Source organism: Mesoplodon mirus (genome assembly GCF_964341445.2).
Source record: "Mesoplodon mirus genome assembly, contig: HAP1_SCAFFOLD_1362, whole genome shotgun sequence".
NCBI lineage: Eukaryota > Metazoa > Chordata > Mammalia > Artiodactyla > Ziphiidae > Mesoplodon > Mesoplodon mirus.
Window position 1 is genome coordinate 78,549 of NW_028294751.1, and position 12,523 is coordinate 91,071.

General features: G+C 45.3%; 1 protein-coding gene across 1 annotated transcript; it reads left to right on the forward strand.

The window, feature by feature from the left end:
- Nucleotides 1-8,751: 8,751 nt before the first annotated feature.
- On the forward strand, nt 8,752-10,189 carry LOC309798000 (C-C motif chemokine 19-like; the record flags this gene model as incomplete). Its single annotated transcript, XM_082646356.1, has 3 exons — nt 8,752-8,998; nt 9,676-9,802; nt 10,030-10,189. Exons 1-3 carry the CDS (start codon nt 8,761-8,763, stop codon nt 10,187-10,189), a joined length of 525 nt encoding a protein of 174 aa, XP_082502482.1. The 5' UTR covers nt 8,752-8,760.
- Nucleotides 10,190-12,523: the final 2,334 nt, after the last annotated feature.

Here is a 12,523-nt window from a genome sequence, read left to right on the forward strand (position 1 = left end):
ACAAAATAATGAAGAAATCAGTTACAACTGGAGACATTCAGCAAAAACAATCAATACCAGAATTAGATTCCCAAGGCCATCCATCAGATGTTGGAATAATCAGCTGCAAGGCAGAAAATATACATAAAACTAGAACTGGAACAAGGAACAAGGATGGTTTAAAAGACTGGTAGGGTCTTTAAAACATTTTTAAAGTACACGTCATTGATAAAGCTAAATACTCAAAGGTTGTGTAATACAACAGATTAATCATGGAGAAGAGTGAAATTATGCTGTTTTGAAAAATATGTCAGATCAGATTTTCTTCCAATTATATAAGAAGATTTATCTAAAAAATACACATTATTTCAAAGACTTACTGGCTGTGAAATAAATTGTGGGTATTTCAAATGGCTTGTCTGCAAAGAAAGGTGAGATGTAGGGAAACACAGAAAGTCGGAGGGAAAATATGTCAATACATACATTGCTATATGGTGAACTAAGCTTTAGGCCAGCAACAATGTGGAGGACCTGACCCTTAGATACTTACAAGTAAGCTGGAATCTTCAAAAATTTCAACTCTTTATAATTAAAAAGATTTATTAAAATTAATAACCAAGTATTTTAATTGACATCAGAAGTTCAAAACAATAAACCCTGAGAACAGAGATAAATATAAATAAACATATGAGCAGAACTTAATAAAACCGAAAACGTATAAAATTGAGGTGATTTAGTAAGTCAGAAGAATATTCTTTGAAAAGATTTAAAAAACACACTTTAAGCAAAACAAAACGTAAGTAAATAATATACTGAAAGAATCAGAACAATGTTACAGCAGAGAATATATAAAATGCCAGTAAATTTGAACATTTCTGTAAGGTGGACAATTTCCTAGCTCCTAAAGTTTACCAAAACTGACACAAGGGGAAATCATTTAAGGACATCATGTCTTCCTTTGGCATCCTCAGAACGCCTTGGGCTCAGGATGCAGCTTCTTTAGTCCACAGCAACCTGCGGAGTAGGGGCGGGTCTGCAGGAGTTTGGAAAACAGTCCTCACTGAAGGTGTTTGTGTGGCCATCTCTGCTGTGACTAAACAAAGGGCAGGGGAGCAGGGGGCCGAGGGCAGGGCCCTCAGAGCCCGGCAGGTCCAGGGATGTGGCCCAAGCATTTAGGACCAGGCCAAAGAGCACCTTCTTGATATGCACATCAGCCCTGTCTCTCACCTTTCCACTCAGGCCGCCCTCCTACTTGAAGTGTGTGTGGAACGTGTCCACGGAGTACACCTCGCTGCACACGTAACCATAAGTCTGGGCATCGTAGCTTCCTGCCAGGTGATTGAAGGTCGCAGGCAGATGGGTCCCTGGGACACACGTGGAGAGGCTCCTGCCCGGGCCACAGGCCACCCAATGCCCCTGCCACAGAGCAGGGACCGCAAAGCAGCCCTGTTGGAGTCCCCTGCCTCTAGAGGGAGTACTGGACCAACAATTCTAGAAAACGGGGTCTTTGCGGGCACCTCATTGGAAGGACACAAATAAATATTTGCCAACTTTCTGCTGAAGCATATGAGCGATCACACCTGAGCCTCTTACAAGGTCAGCTGTTTAGCTAAACATGAGCTCATGATCTAAATTTACAAAATAATGAAGAAATCAGCTACAACTGGAGACATTCAGCAAAAACAATCAATACCAGAATTAGATTCCCAAGGCCATCCATCAGATGTTGGAATAATCAGCTGCAAGGCAGAAAATATACATAAAACTAGAACTGAAATAAGGAACAAGGATGGCTTAAAAGACTGGTAGGATCTTTAAAACATTTTTAAAGTACACATCATTGATAAAGCTAAATATTCAAAGGTTGTGTAATACAACCAATTAATCATGGAGAAGAGTGAAATTATGCTGTTTGGAAAAATATGGCAGATCAGATTTTCTTCCAATTATATAAGAATATTTATCTAAAAAATACACATTATTTCAAAGACTTATTGTCTGTGAAATAAATTGAAGGTATTTCAAATGGCTTGTCTGCAAAAAAGGTGAGATGTAGGGAAACACAGAAAGTCGGAGGGAAAATATGTCAATACATACATTGCTATATGGTGAACTAAGCTTTAGGCCAGCAACAATGTGGAGGACCTGACCCGTAGATACTTACAAGTATCTGGAATCTTCAAAAATTTCAACTCTTTATAATTAAAAAGATTTATTAAAATTAATAACCAAGTGTTTTAATTGACATCAGAAGATCAAAACAATCAACCCTGAGAACAGAGAAAAAATATAAATAAAGATATGAGCAGAACTTAATAAAAAAGAAAACGTATAAAATTGAGGTGATTTATTAAGTCAAAAGAATATTCTTTGAAAAGATTAAAAGACACACTTTCATTAAGCAAAACAAAAACATAAGTAAAGAATATACAGAAAGAATCAGGCCAATGTTATAGCAGAGAATATATGAAATGCCAGTAAATTTGAACATTTCTGTAAAGTGGACCAGTTCCTAGCTCCTAAAGTTTACCAAAACTGACACAGGAGGAAATCATTTAAGGTCATCATATCTGCCCTTGGCATTCTCGGAATGCCCTGGCCTCAGAATGCAGCATCTGTAGTCCATGGCAACCTGCGGAGGGGGGGCGGGGCTACAGGAGGTTGGAACACTGCCCTCACTGAGGGTGTGAGTGTGGCCATCTCTGCTGTGACTGAACAAAGTGCAAGGGAGCAGGGGACCCTGGGCAGGGCCCTCAGAGCCCAGCAGTGCCAGGGGCATGGCACAAGCATTTAGGCACAGGCCAAAGGGCGCCTTCATGTCTGCACAGCAGCCCAACCTCTTACCTTTCCACTCAAGACGCGCTCTTACTTCAAGTGTGTGTGGAATACGTCCACGCAGTACACATCGCTGCACAGGTAACCATACATCTGGGCATCGTAGCTTCCTGCCAGGTGACCGAAGGTCGCAGGCCGATGGGTGCCTGGGACACCTGAGGAGAGGCTCCTGCCCGGGCCACAGGACGCCCACTGCCTCTGCCCCAGAGTGGGGTCTGCAAAGCCACCCTGTCTGTGTCCCATTCCTCTTCAGGGAGTATTGGCCCAACACTTCTAGAAAACGGGGTCCTTGCGGGCAACTCATTGGAGGGACACAAATAAATATTTGCTGACTTTCTGCTGAAGCTTACGAGCGTTCACACCTAAGCCTCTTACAAGGTCAGCTGTTTAGCTAAACATGAGCTCATGATCTAAATTTACACAATAATGAAGAAATCAGCTACAACTGGAGACATTCAGCAAAAACAATCAATACCAGAATTAGATTCCCAAGGCCATCCATCAGATGTTGGAATAATCAGCTGCAAGGTAGAAAATATACATAAAACTGGAACTGAAACAAGGAACAAGGATGGTTTAAAAGACTGGTAGGATCTTTAAAACATTTTTAAGGTACACGTCATTGATAAAGCTAAATACTCGAAGGTTGTGTAATACAACAGATTAATCATGGAGAAGAGTGAAATTATGCTGTTTTGAAAAATATGGCAGATCAGATTTTCTGCCTAATTATATAAGAAGATTTATCTAAAAATTACACATTATTTCAAAGACTTATTGGCTGTGAAATAAGTTAATGGTATTTCAAATGGCTTGCCTGCAAAGAAAGGTGAGATGTAGGGAAACACAGAAAGTCGAGGGGAAAATATGTCAATATATACATTGCCATATGGTGAACTGAGCCTTAGGCCAGCAACAATGTGGAGGACCTGACCCTTAGATACTTACAAGTAAGCTGGAATCTTCAAAAATTTTAACTCTTTATAATTTAAAAATACTTATTAAAATTAATAACCGAGTGTTATAATTGACATCAGAAGATCAAAACAATAAACCCTGAGAACAGAGAAAAAATATAAAGATATGAGCAGAGCTTAATAAAACAGAAAACATATAAAATTGAGGTGATTTAGTAAGTCAAAAGAATATTCTTTGAAAAGATTTAAAAAACACACTTTGATTAAGCAAAACAAAACATAAGTAAATAATATACAGAAAGAATCAGGACAATGTTACAGCAGAGAATATAGAAAATGCCAGTAAATTTGAACATTTCTGTAAAGTGGACAATTTCCTAGCTCCTGAAGTTTACCAAAACTGACACAAGGGGAAATCATTTAAGGTCATCATATCTGCCCTTGACATTCTCGGAATGCCCTGGCCTCAGAATGCAGCATCTGTAGTCCATGGCAACCTGTGGAGTGGGGGCGGGGCTGCAGGAGGTTGGAACACTGCCCTCACTGAGGGTGTGGGTGTGGCCATCTCTGCTGTGACTGAACAAATGGCAGGGAAGCAGGGGGCCCAGGGCAGGGCCCTCTGAGCCCGGCAGGCCCAGGGGGTGGCACAAGCACTGAGGCCCAGGCCAAAGAGCACGTTCTTGGTCTGCACGACATCCCGGCCTCTAATCTTTACACTCAGGCCGCCCTCCTACTTAAAGTGTGTGTGCAACGTGTCCATGGATTACACCTCGCTGCACAGGTAGCCATAGGTTTGGGCATCGTAGCTTCCTGCAAGGTGACCAATGGTTGCAGGCATGTGGGTCCCTGGAGCACACGCAGAGAGGCTCCTGAACCCGCCCCTGGCCATTCAGTTCTCCTGCTCCAGAGAGGGGGCCACAAAGCAGCCCTTTCTGAGTCCCCTGCTACTAGAGGGAGTATTGGCCCAACACTTCTAGAAAACGGGGTCCTTGCGGGCAATTCAGTGGAGGGACAAAAATAAATCTTTGACGACTTTCTGCTGAAGCTCACGAACGTTCACACCTTCGCCTCTTACAAGGTCAGCTGTTTAGCTAAACATGAGCTCATGATCTAAATTTACACAATAATGAATAAATCAGGTACAAATGGAGACACTCAGCATAAACAATCAATACCAGAATTAGATTCCCAAGGCCATCCATCAGATGTTGGAATAATGAGGTGCAAGGCAGAAAATATACATAAAACTGGAACTGAAACAAGGAACAAGGATGTTTTAAAAGACTGGTAGGGTCTTTAAAACATTTTTAAAATACATGTCATTGATAAAGCTAAAAACTCGAAGGTTGTGTAATACAACAGATTAATCATGGAAAAGAGTGAAAGTATGCTGTTTTGAAAAATATGGCAGATCAGATTTTCTGCCTAATTATATAAGAAGATTTATATTAAAAAATACACATTATTTAAAGACTTATTGGCTGTTAAATAAGTTAAGTGTATTTCAAATGGCTTATCTGCACAGAAAGGTGAGGTTTAGGGAAACACAGAAAGCTGAGGGGAAAATATGTGAATATATACATTGCTATATGGTGAACTAAGCCTTAGGCCAGCAACAATGTGGAGGACATGACCGTTAGATACTTACAAGTAAGCTGGAATCTTCAAAAGTTTCAAATCTTTACAATTAAAATGATTTATTAAAATTAATAACCAAGTGTTTTATTTGACATCAGAAGATCAAAACAATAAACCCTGAGAATAGAGAAAAAATATAAATAAAAATATGAGCAGAACAATAAAACAGAAAACTTATAAAAGTGAGGTGATTTAGTAAGTCAAAAGAATATTCTTTGAAAAGATTTAAAAAACACATTTTGATTATGCAAAACTAAAACATAAGTAAATAATATACAGAAAGAACCAAGACAATGTTATAGCAGAGAATATATAAAATGCCAGTAAATTTGAACATTTCTGTAATGTGGACAATTTCCATGCTCCTAAAGTTTACCAAAACTGACACAAGAGGAAATCTTTAAAGCCATCATGTCTGCCCTTGCAATCCTCGGAACGCCCTTACCTCAGGATGCAGCTTTTCTAATCCATGGCAACCTGTGCAGAGGGTTCGGGGTTGCAGGAGTTTGGAACACTGCCCTCACTGAGGGTGTGGGTGTGGCCATCTCTGATGTGACTGAAGAAAGGGCCGGGGAGCAGGGGTCCCAGGACAGGGCTCTCAGAACCCGGCCGGCCCCGGTGTGTGGCACAAGCATTTAGGCCTAGGCCTAAGAGCGTCCCATGGTCCTACCTGCCTGCGACCTTCGGTCACCTGGCAGGAAGCTACGACGCCCAGACCTATGCTTAATGGCGCAGCGAGGTGTACTCTGCAGACACGTTCCAAACCCACTTCAAGTAGGAGGGTGGTCTGTGTGGGAAGGTGAGAGGCCGCGCTGACATGCAGACCAAGAAGGCACTCTTTGGCTTGGGCCTAAATGCTTGTGCCAAACCCCTGGGCCTGCCGGTCTCTGAGGGCCCTGCCCTGGGCCCCCTGCTCCCCTGTATTCGTTCAGTTACAGCAGAGATGGCTACACCCACACTCTCACTGAGGGCAGTGTTCCTACGTCCTGCAGCCTCGCCCCCTCTCTGCAGGTAGCCATGGACTACAGAAGCTGCATCCTGAGGCCAGATCATACTGAGGTTATCCAGGGGAAGACATGATGGCCTTAAATGATTTCCTCTTGTGTCAGTTTTCATAAACTTTAGGAGCTAGGAAATTTTCCACTTTACAGAAATGTCCAAATTTACTGGCATTTCATATATTCTCTGCTATAACAGTGTCCTGATTCTCTCTGTATATTATTTACTTATGTTTTTGTTTTGCTTACTCGAAGTGTGTTTTTTAAATCTTTTTAAAAATATTACTTAGGCTTACTAATCACCTCAATTTTATACGTTTTCTGTTCAATTAAGTTCTGCACATATCTTTATTTATATTTTTCTATGTTCTGAGTTTATTGTTTTGATCTTCTGATGTCAATTAAAACACTTGGTTATTAATTTTAATAAATCTTTTAAATTATAAAGATTTGAACATTTTGAAGATTCCAGCTTACTTGTAAGTATCTAAGGGTCAGGTCCTCCACATTGTTGCTGGCCTAAGGCGTAGTTCACCATATAGCAATGTATATATTCACATATTTTCCCCTCGACTTTCTGTGTTTTCCTACCTCTCAACTTTCTTTGCAGACAAGCCCTGTGGAATACACTTAACTTATTTCACAGCCAATAAGTCTTTAAAATAATGTGTATTTTTTAAGATAAATCTTCTTATATAATTAGGCAGACAACCTGATCTGCCATATTTTTCAAAACAGCATAATTTCACTCTTCTCCGTGATTAATCTGTTGTATTACACAACCTTCGAGTTTTTTGCTTTATTAATGACATGTACTTTAAAAATGTTTTAAAGACCCTACCAGTCTTTTAAAACATCCTTGTTCCTTGTTTCAGTTCTAGTTTTATGTATATTTTCTGCCTTATACCTGATTATTCCAACATCTGATGGATGGCCTTGGGAATCTAATTCTGGTATTGATTGTTTTTGCTGAATGTCTCCAGTTGTAGCTGATTTTTTCATTATTGTGTAAAGTTAGATCATGAGCTCATGTTTAGCTTAACAGCTGACCTTGTAAGAGGCTTAGGTGTGAAGGCTCGTAAGTTTCAGCAGAAAGTTGTCAAAGATTTATTTTTGTCCCTCCACTGAATTGCCCGCAAGGACCCCGTTTTCTAGAAGAGTTGGGCAAATACTCCCTCTAGTGGCAGGGGACTCAGACAGGGCTGCTTTGTGGTGTCCGCTCTGGGGCAGGGGCACTGAGCGGCCAGGGGACCAGGCAGGAGACTCTCCGTGTGTGTCCAGGACCCACCTGCCTGCGACCTTCGCTCACCTGGCTGGAAGCTGCGACGCCCAGACCTATGGTTAAATGTGCAGACAGGTGTACCCTGTGGACACGTTCCACACACAGGTCAGGTGGGAGAGCAGCCTGAGTGGGAAGGTGAGAGGCCGGTCTGCCGTTCCGACAAAGAAGGCGCTCTTTGTTCTGGGCCTAAATGCTTGTGCCAACTCCCTGTGCCTGCTGGCTCTGAAGGCCCTGCCCTGGGAACCCTGCTCCCCTGCTCTTTGTTCAGTCACTGCACAGATGGTCACACCCACACACTCAGTGAGGGCAGTGTTTCAACCTACTGCAGCCCCGGCCCCTCTCCCTATTTTGCCATGGACTACAGAAGCTGCAGCCTGAGGCTGGGACATTCCGAGGATGCCAAGAGCAGGCATGATGGCCTTAAATTATTTCCTCTTGTGTCAGTTTTGGTAAACTTTAGGAGCTAGGAAATGGTCCACTTTACAGAAATGTTCAAATTTACTGGCATTTCATATATTCTCTGCTCTAACATTGTCCTGACTCTTTCTGTATATTCTTTACTTATGTTTTTGTTTTGCTTAATCAAAGTGTGTTTTTTAAACCTTTTCAAAGAATATTCTTTTGACTTACTAATCACCTCAATTTTATATGTTTTCTGTTTTATTAACTTCTGCTCATATCTTTATTTTTATTTTTCTGTGTTCTCAGGGTTTATTGTTTTGATCTTCTGATGTCAATTAAAACACTTGGTTATTAACTTTAATAAATCTTTTTAATTATAAAGAGTTGAACTTTTTAAAGATTCCAGCTTACTTGTAAATATCTAAGGGTCAGGTCCTCCACTTTGTTGCTGCCCTAAGGCTTAATTCACCATATAGCAATGTATATATTGATATATTTTCCCCTCGACTTTCTGTGTTTTCCTGCTTCTCACCTTTCTTTGCAGACAAGCCCTTTGAAATACCCTTAACTTATTTCACAGCCAATAAGTCTTTAAAATAATATGTATTTTTTAAGATAAATCTTATATAATTAGGCAGAAAATCTGATCCCCCATATTTTTGAAAATAGCATAATTTCACTCTTCTCCATGATTAGTTCCGGGCCATAAATGGGTGGCAGTGACAGCTTCCTCCAGCTTCGTCCACTTTCACGTTCCCAGACCCCTTCACACCCTGCACTTTCCAGCACACTCACTCACTCCCAGCCAGGCCTCGGCTTCACACAGTCTCTGCCCAGATTCGCTCACGCTCACAGCTTGCTTGCAGTCAGTCTCCACTCATCCTCCATGGCATCCCATGCAGCTGCTCTACTAGCCCTCAGCCTGTTGAATCTATGGACCTCCCCTGGTAAGGCTGAGGGGAGGTTTAGTGTGGGGGGGCAAGTATCAGGGGTGTCTAGGGCTCAGACTGCTTGACGCTGGACGTGAGGGACTCTGTGAGTTAGGACTGCATGTTTCAGTGAACCTGGGTTGTGCCCCGTGTGTTTGCCTGTGAGTGGCGGTGTACCTGGGCTCCTGAATTCCAATGTGTATCTGTCTCTTGGTGTATCCAGGGCCTATGACTAGCCCCGTCTCTTCAGGCTCTATTTCCTGCTGCCTCTGTTTCCCAGGCAGGAGAGAACAGAGTATACTGTTAAAGTGGAGGGAATGGGAGGTATTGGTCTAAGAAGGGTCAAAAAATTTAACAACTCCTATGTTCTGTTAATGCCACCCTCCTGTTACCCACCTCACCCCCTTCCCTACCCCACATCCTTCCCCCCACTGACACTGTAACCAGCGTGAACTCTTCATTTGTGGGGAAGTTGAAAAGACTCAGGAGAGAAGTTGGGGTGATCAGGGCAGCAGGAGGGCATTTGTGGGGCTCAGGACGGCTGTCGTTTGCCGAACTGCTTAGAAGTGCTTCAATATATTTAGCGAATATCAGGTCTAGCTGCCGCCACACACAGACAGGCATCCTTAATGCCAGTGAGGGCTGTGGCCTCCGTTCCTCAGTGTCCCTGTGTCCTGACACTAATCCTACCCCAGCTCTGGGAGGTGCCAACGACGCTGAAGACTGCTGCCTGTCTTTGACCCAGCTCCCCTTCCCTGGATTCCTGGTGCTAGCCTATCGCTACCTGCTCATCAACAATGGCTTCAGGGTGTCTTCCATTGTGTGAGTTGCAGGACAAGCCTGACTATCCTCATCTCCCCCATCAGCCCCTGGGGAGACCCACCCCCACCTTCTTATCTCTCTTTTCCTTGCCAAGCCCAAACTCTGCAAGGAAGCCCCTGAAACAGGCTCCTGGGTGTGGTCCCCAGCCACAGCTCCTCATACCAGGGCCTTCCAGGAAGCTGGGTTCCAGGGCTCTATTTTCTCTGACCTCTGACCTCTGTCTCCATATTCTCCACGCTGAGAGGTTACCAGCTCTGTGCACCCCTAGACCAGCCCTGGGTGGGCCGCATCATCCGGAGACTGCAGAAGAACTCAGCCAAGGCAAGCCTGGCCCTCCCCAGCCCTGCCTCCTCCCTCCAAGCCCCTGCCCAAGACCCCAGCCCATGACCTTGCCTCTCCTTCCTCCCCCAGGGAAAGCACTAGAGCAGGTAGCCCATGATAGCCCCAGAGGGAGCCCTGTGTCTGAGGGAAAGAATGTGAATCACTGAAGCCCTGGGGAACCAAGGACCAGAAGGGAGGACCACGCTTCCTGCTCCCCTGCACCAGAACTGACCCAGCTGGGGTGGGGCAGGAGTGTGGGTGTGAGTGTGAGTGTGAGTGTGGATGAGTGTGGTGGAAGCACAACTTCTCCATGCCCAGACTGCAGTGTTTCCAATAAAGCCCAGCTTGTACCCACGAATCCATCTGTCTGCTGTCTGTTTGCTGTCTGTCCAGGAGGACTGTGACAGGAAGGGTGAGGTGGAAGGGCCGGGTTAGTTTCCACCCTGCAGCCCAAGCAACATCCTCATCCACCTCCACCTAATATGCTGTGTTCTCAGGATCAGCTCCCATGATCAGGGCCCCACATCATGTCTCCTCACAGCCCTATCAGACTCCACGGCTCAGCAACATTAAACTTGTGCCCGTCCACTGAATGACCCAAACTCTCTGAGCCCTCTGAGTTTTTGCCTTCCAGGACAGGTGCTCAAGCATCCAGGTGTCTCAGGGATGTGGTATCATGGGGGTGGGGAAGGGAGTTGTTGGGAACCAGCTCTCATGGCTGGGGAGGGCCAGGAGGCCCAACTCTGTTGCCTGGGGTGAAAGAACCCATCCACCCAAGTCATGCCCTCTGTCTGGAATTCTTCTCTCTCTTCTGCCTACCTGGCTTCCCATCTGAGTCTGGATGACTCCTCCTCCAGGAAGCCTTCCCTGACTCCACACAGGGTTAGGCAGCCTCCCTCCCTCCCAAGCTCCCAGGGCCCTCTGCCCCTCTCTTCTTGCAGCACTCAAGATGCTGAGTTATAATTGTTAGTTTGTCAGCCTTCCTGAACAGGGATCTTGTCTATTTTGGTTTCCACTGTCTCCCTGGTATGAAGTACGTGGCTTGGCACAAGGTAGTCACTGAAAAAAATATTTTTCTTGAGAGCAGATAAATATATAAGAAAAGGGTCAGCAGCCAGAGGTGAGGGCCCATCTGTCCACATAGAATCTGACCTCCAGGCCAGCCCTCTTCTCTCGCCCAGTCACTTTGGGCCAGGTCCAGCCCCATCTGGGTCCACGTGGCAACCCTGGGGCCATGCTTCTCAGGGGTACTGATGGACAGACCTGGGAGCCAGAGGTCAGAGTGGGAGAGGAAGGAAAAAGGAACATCCAGAGAGCTGGGGAGATTCAGCATGGGGAGACCCCCACCACCTCATAGCCACATGGGCTCCAGGGCCAAGGCAACACTGAGACCAGAGGAGTCACAGGGAAGGAGTCTCAGCTCTGGGAGACAAAAGCCCTCGACTCTTGGGACATCTCACAAGACTGTTCTGGGAGGAATGAACTCCTCGTGCTCGGGAAGTCCTCTGGGAAAGCTGGGTGGTTGCCCAACTATGGCCCCTAAGGGCCTGTCCAGCTGGGAGCAGCAAGTCTGTGCCCCTGGGGTTGGGATGACAGCTAGTACAGCAGACTGAGCATCCTCACCTGGGAACAGGGGCCACCACTACACCATATACCTTATCTGGTAACAAAAGCAGACCTGGGCAGGCTTGGGCAAACTTGGAAGGGAAGCAGCAGTGAGGGTTTGTGCCAGCCCTTCCTCACTGAGCTGGGAGCATGGCAGCTTCTTCCTCACCTCTGCTCCTAGGACGAGGTGTCCAGAACCTCAGGTAAATCAGGTCTTGGAGTCAGAGGAGTGGGTGGAATGCGGATAGTTTGCAAGAACAACTGGTATAGCCCGGAAATTTGGCTCCGCTACCTGGGGGAAATTACCTATCCATTCATGCATGCATGCAGCCATCCATCTAGCTGTCTCTGCATCCATTAGACCTCACCCATCCATCCACCCACCCCCCACCAACTCATCCGTCCATTAAGTCAGCCAACCATGGAGTTCCAGAGTTCACAGCTGTGGACACTCTTTGGACCTGTGCCCTGCACTGTAGCAGGCAGAGGACAAACACAGGTGTGAGGGGGGTACATCCCCTCAAATCCTTCTGGGTCCCCAGTGAAACCAAGCAAAGTTCAGCCTGACAAAGAGGCAGACACAAACCCACCCTCTGGACGCTTGCAGAAACACACAGATGGAGTAGAGAAGGTGAGGGTGGGAGCCCTGAGTAGGTGCTACCAGGAGAGAGGCACCTGGACACCACCTCCCTGACACTGCCACAGGTGGGGGGCGCAGGGATGCAGTAACAGGTCATGAGCTCAATGACCAGTCCCCAATCCCCCAATCCTGTTTCTGCCCCTGACTGTGCAACT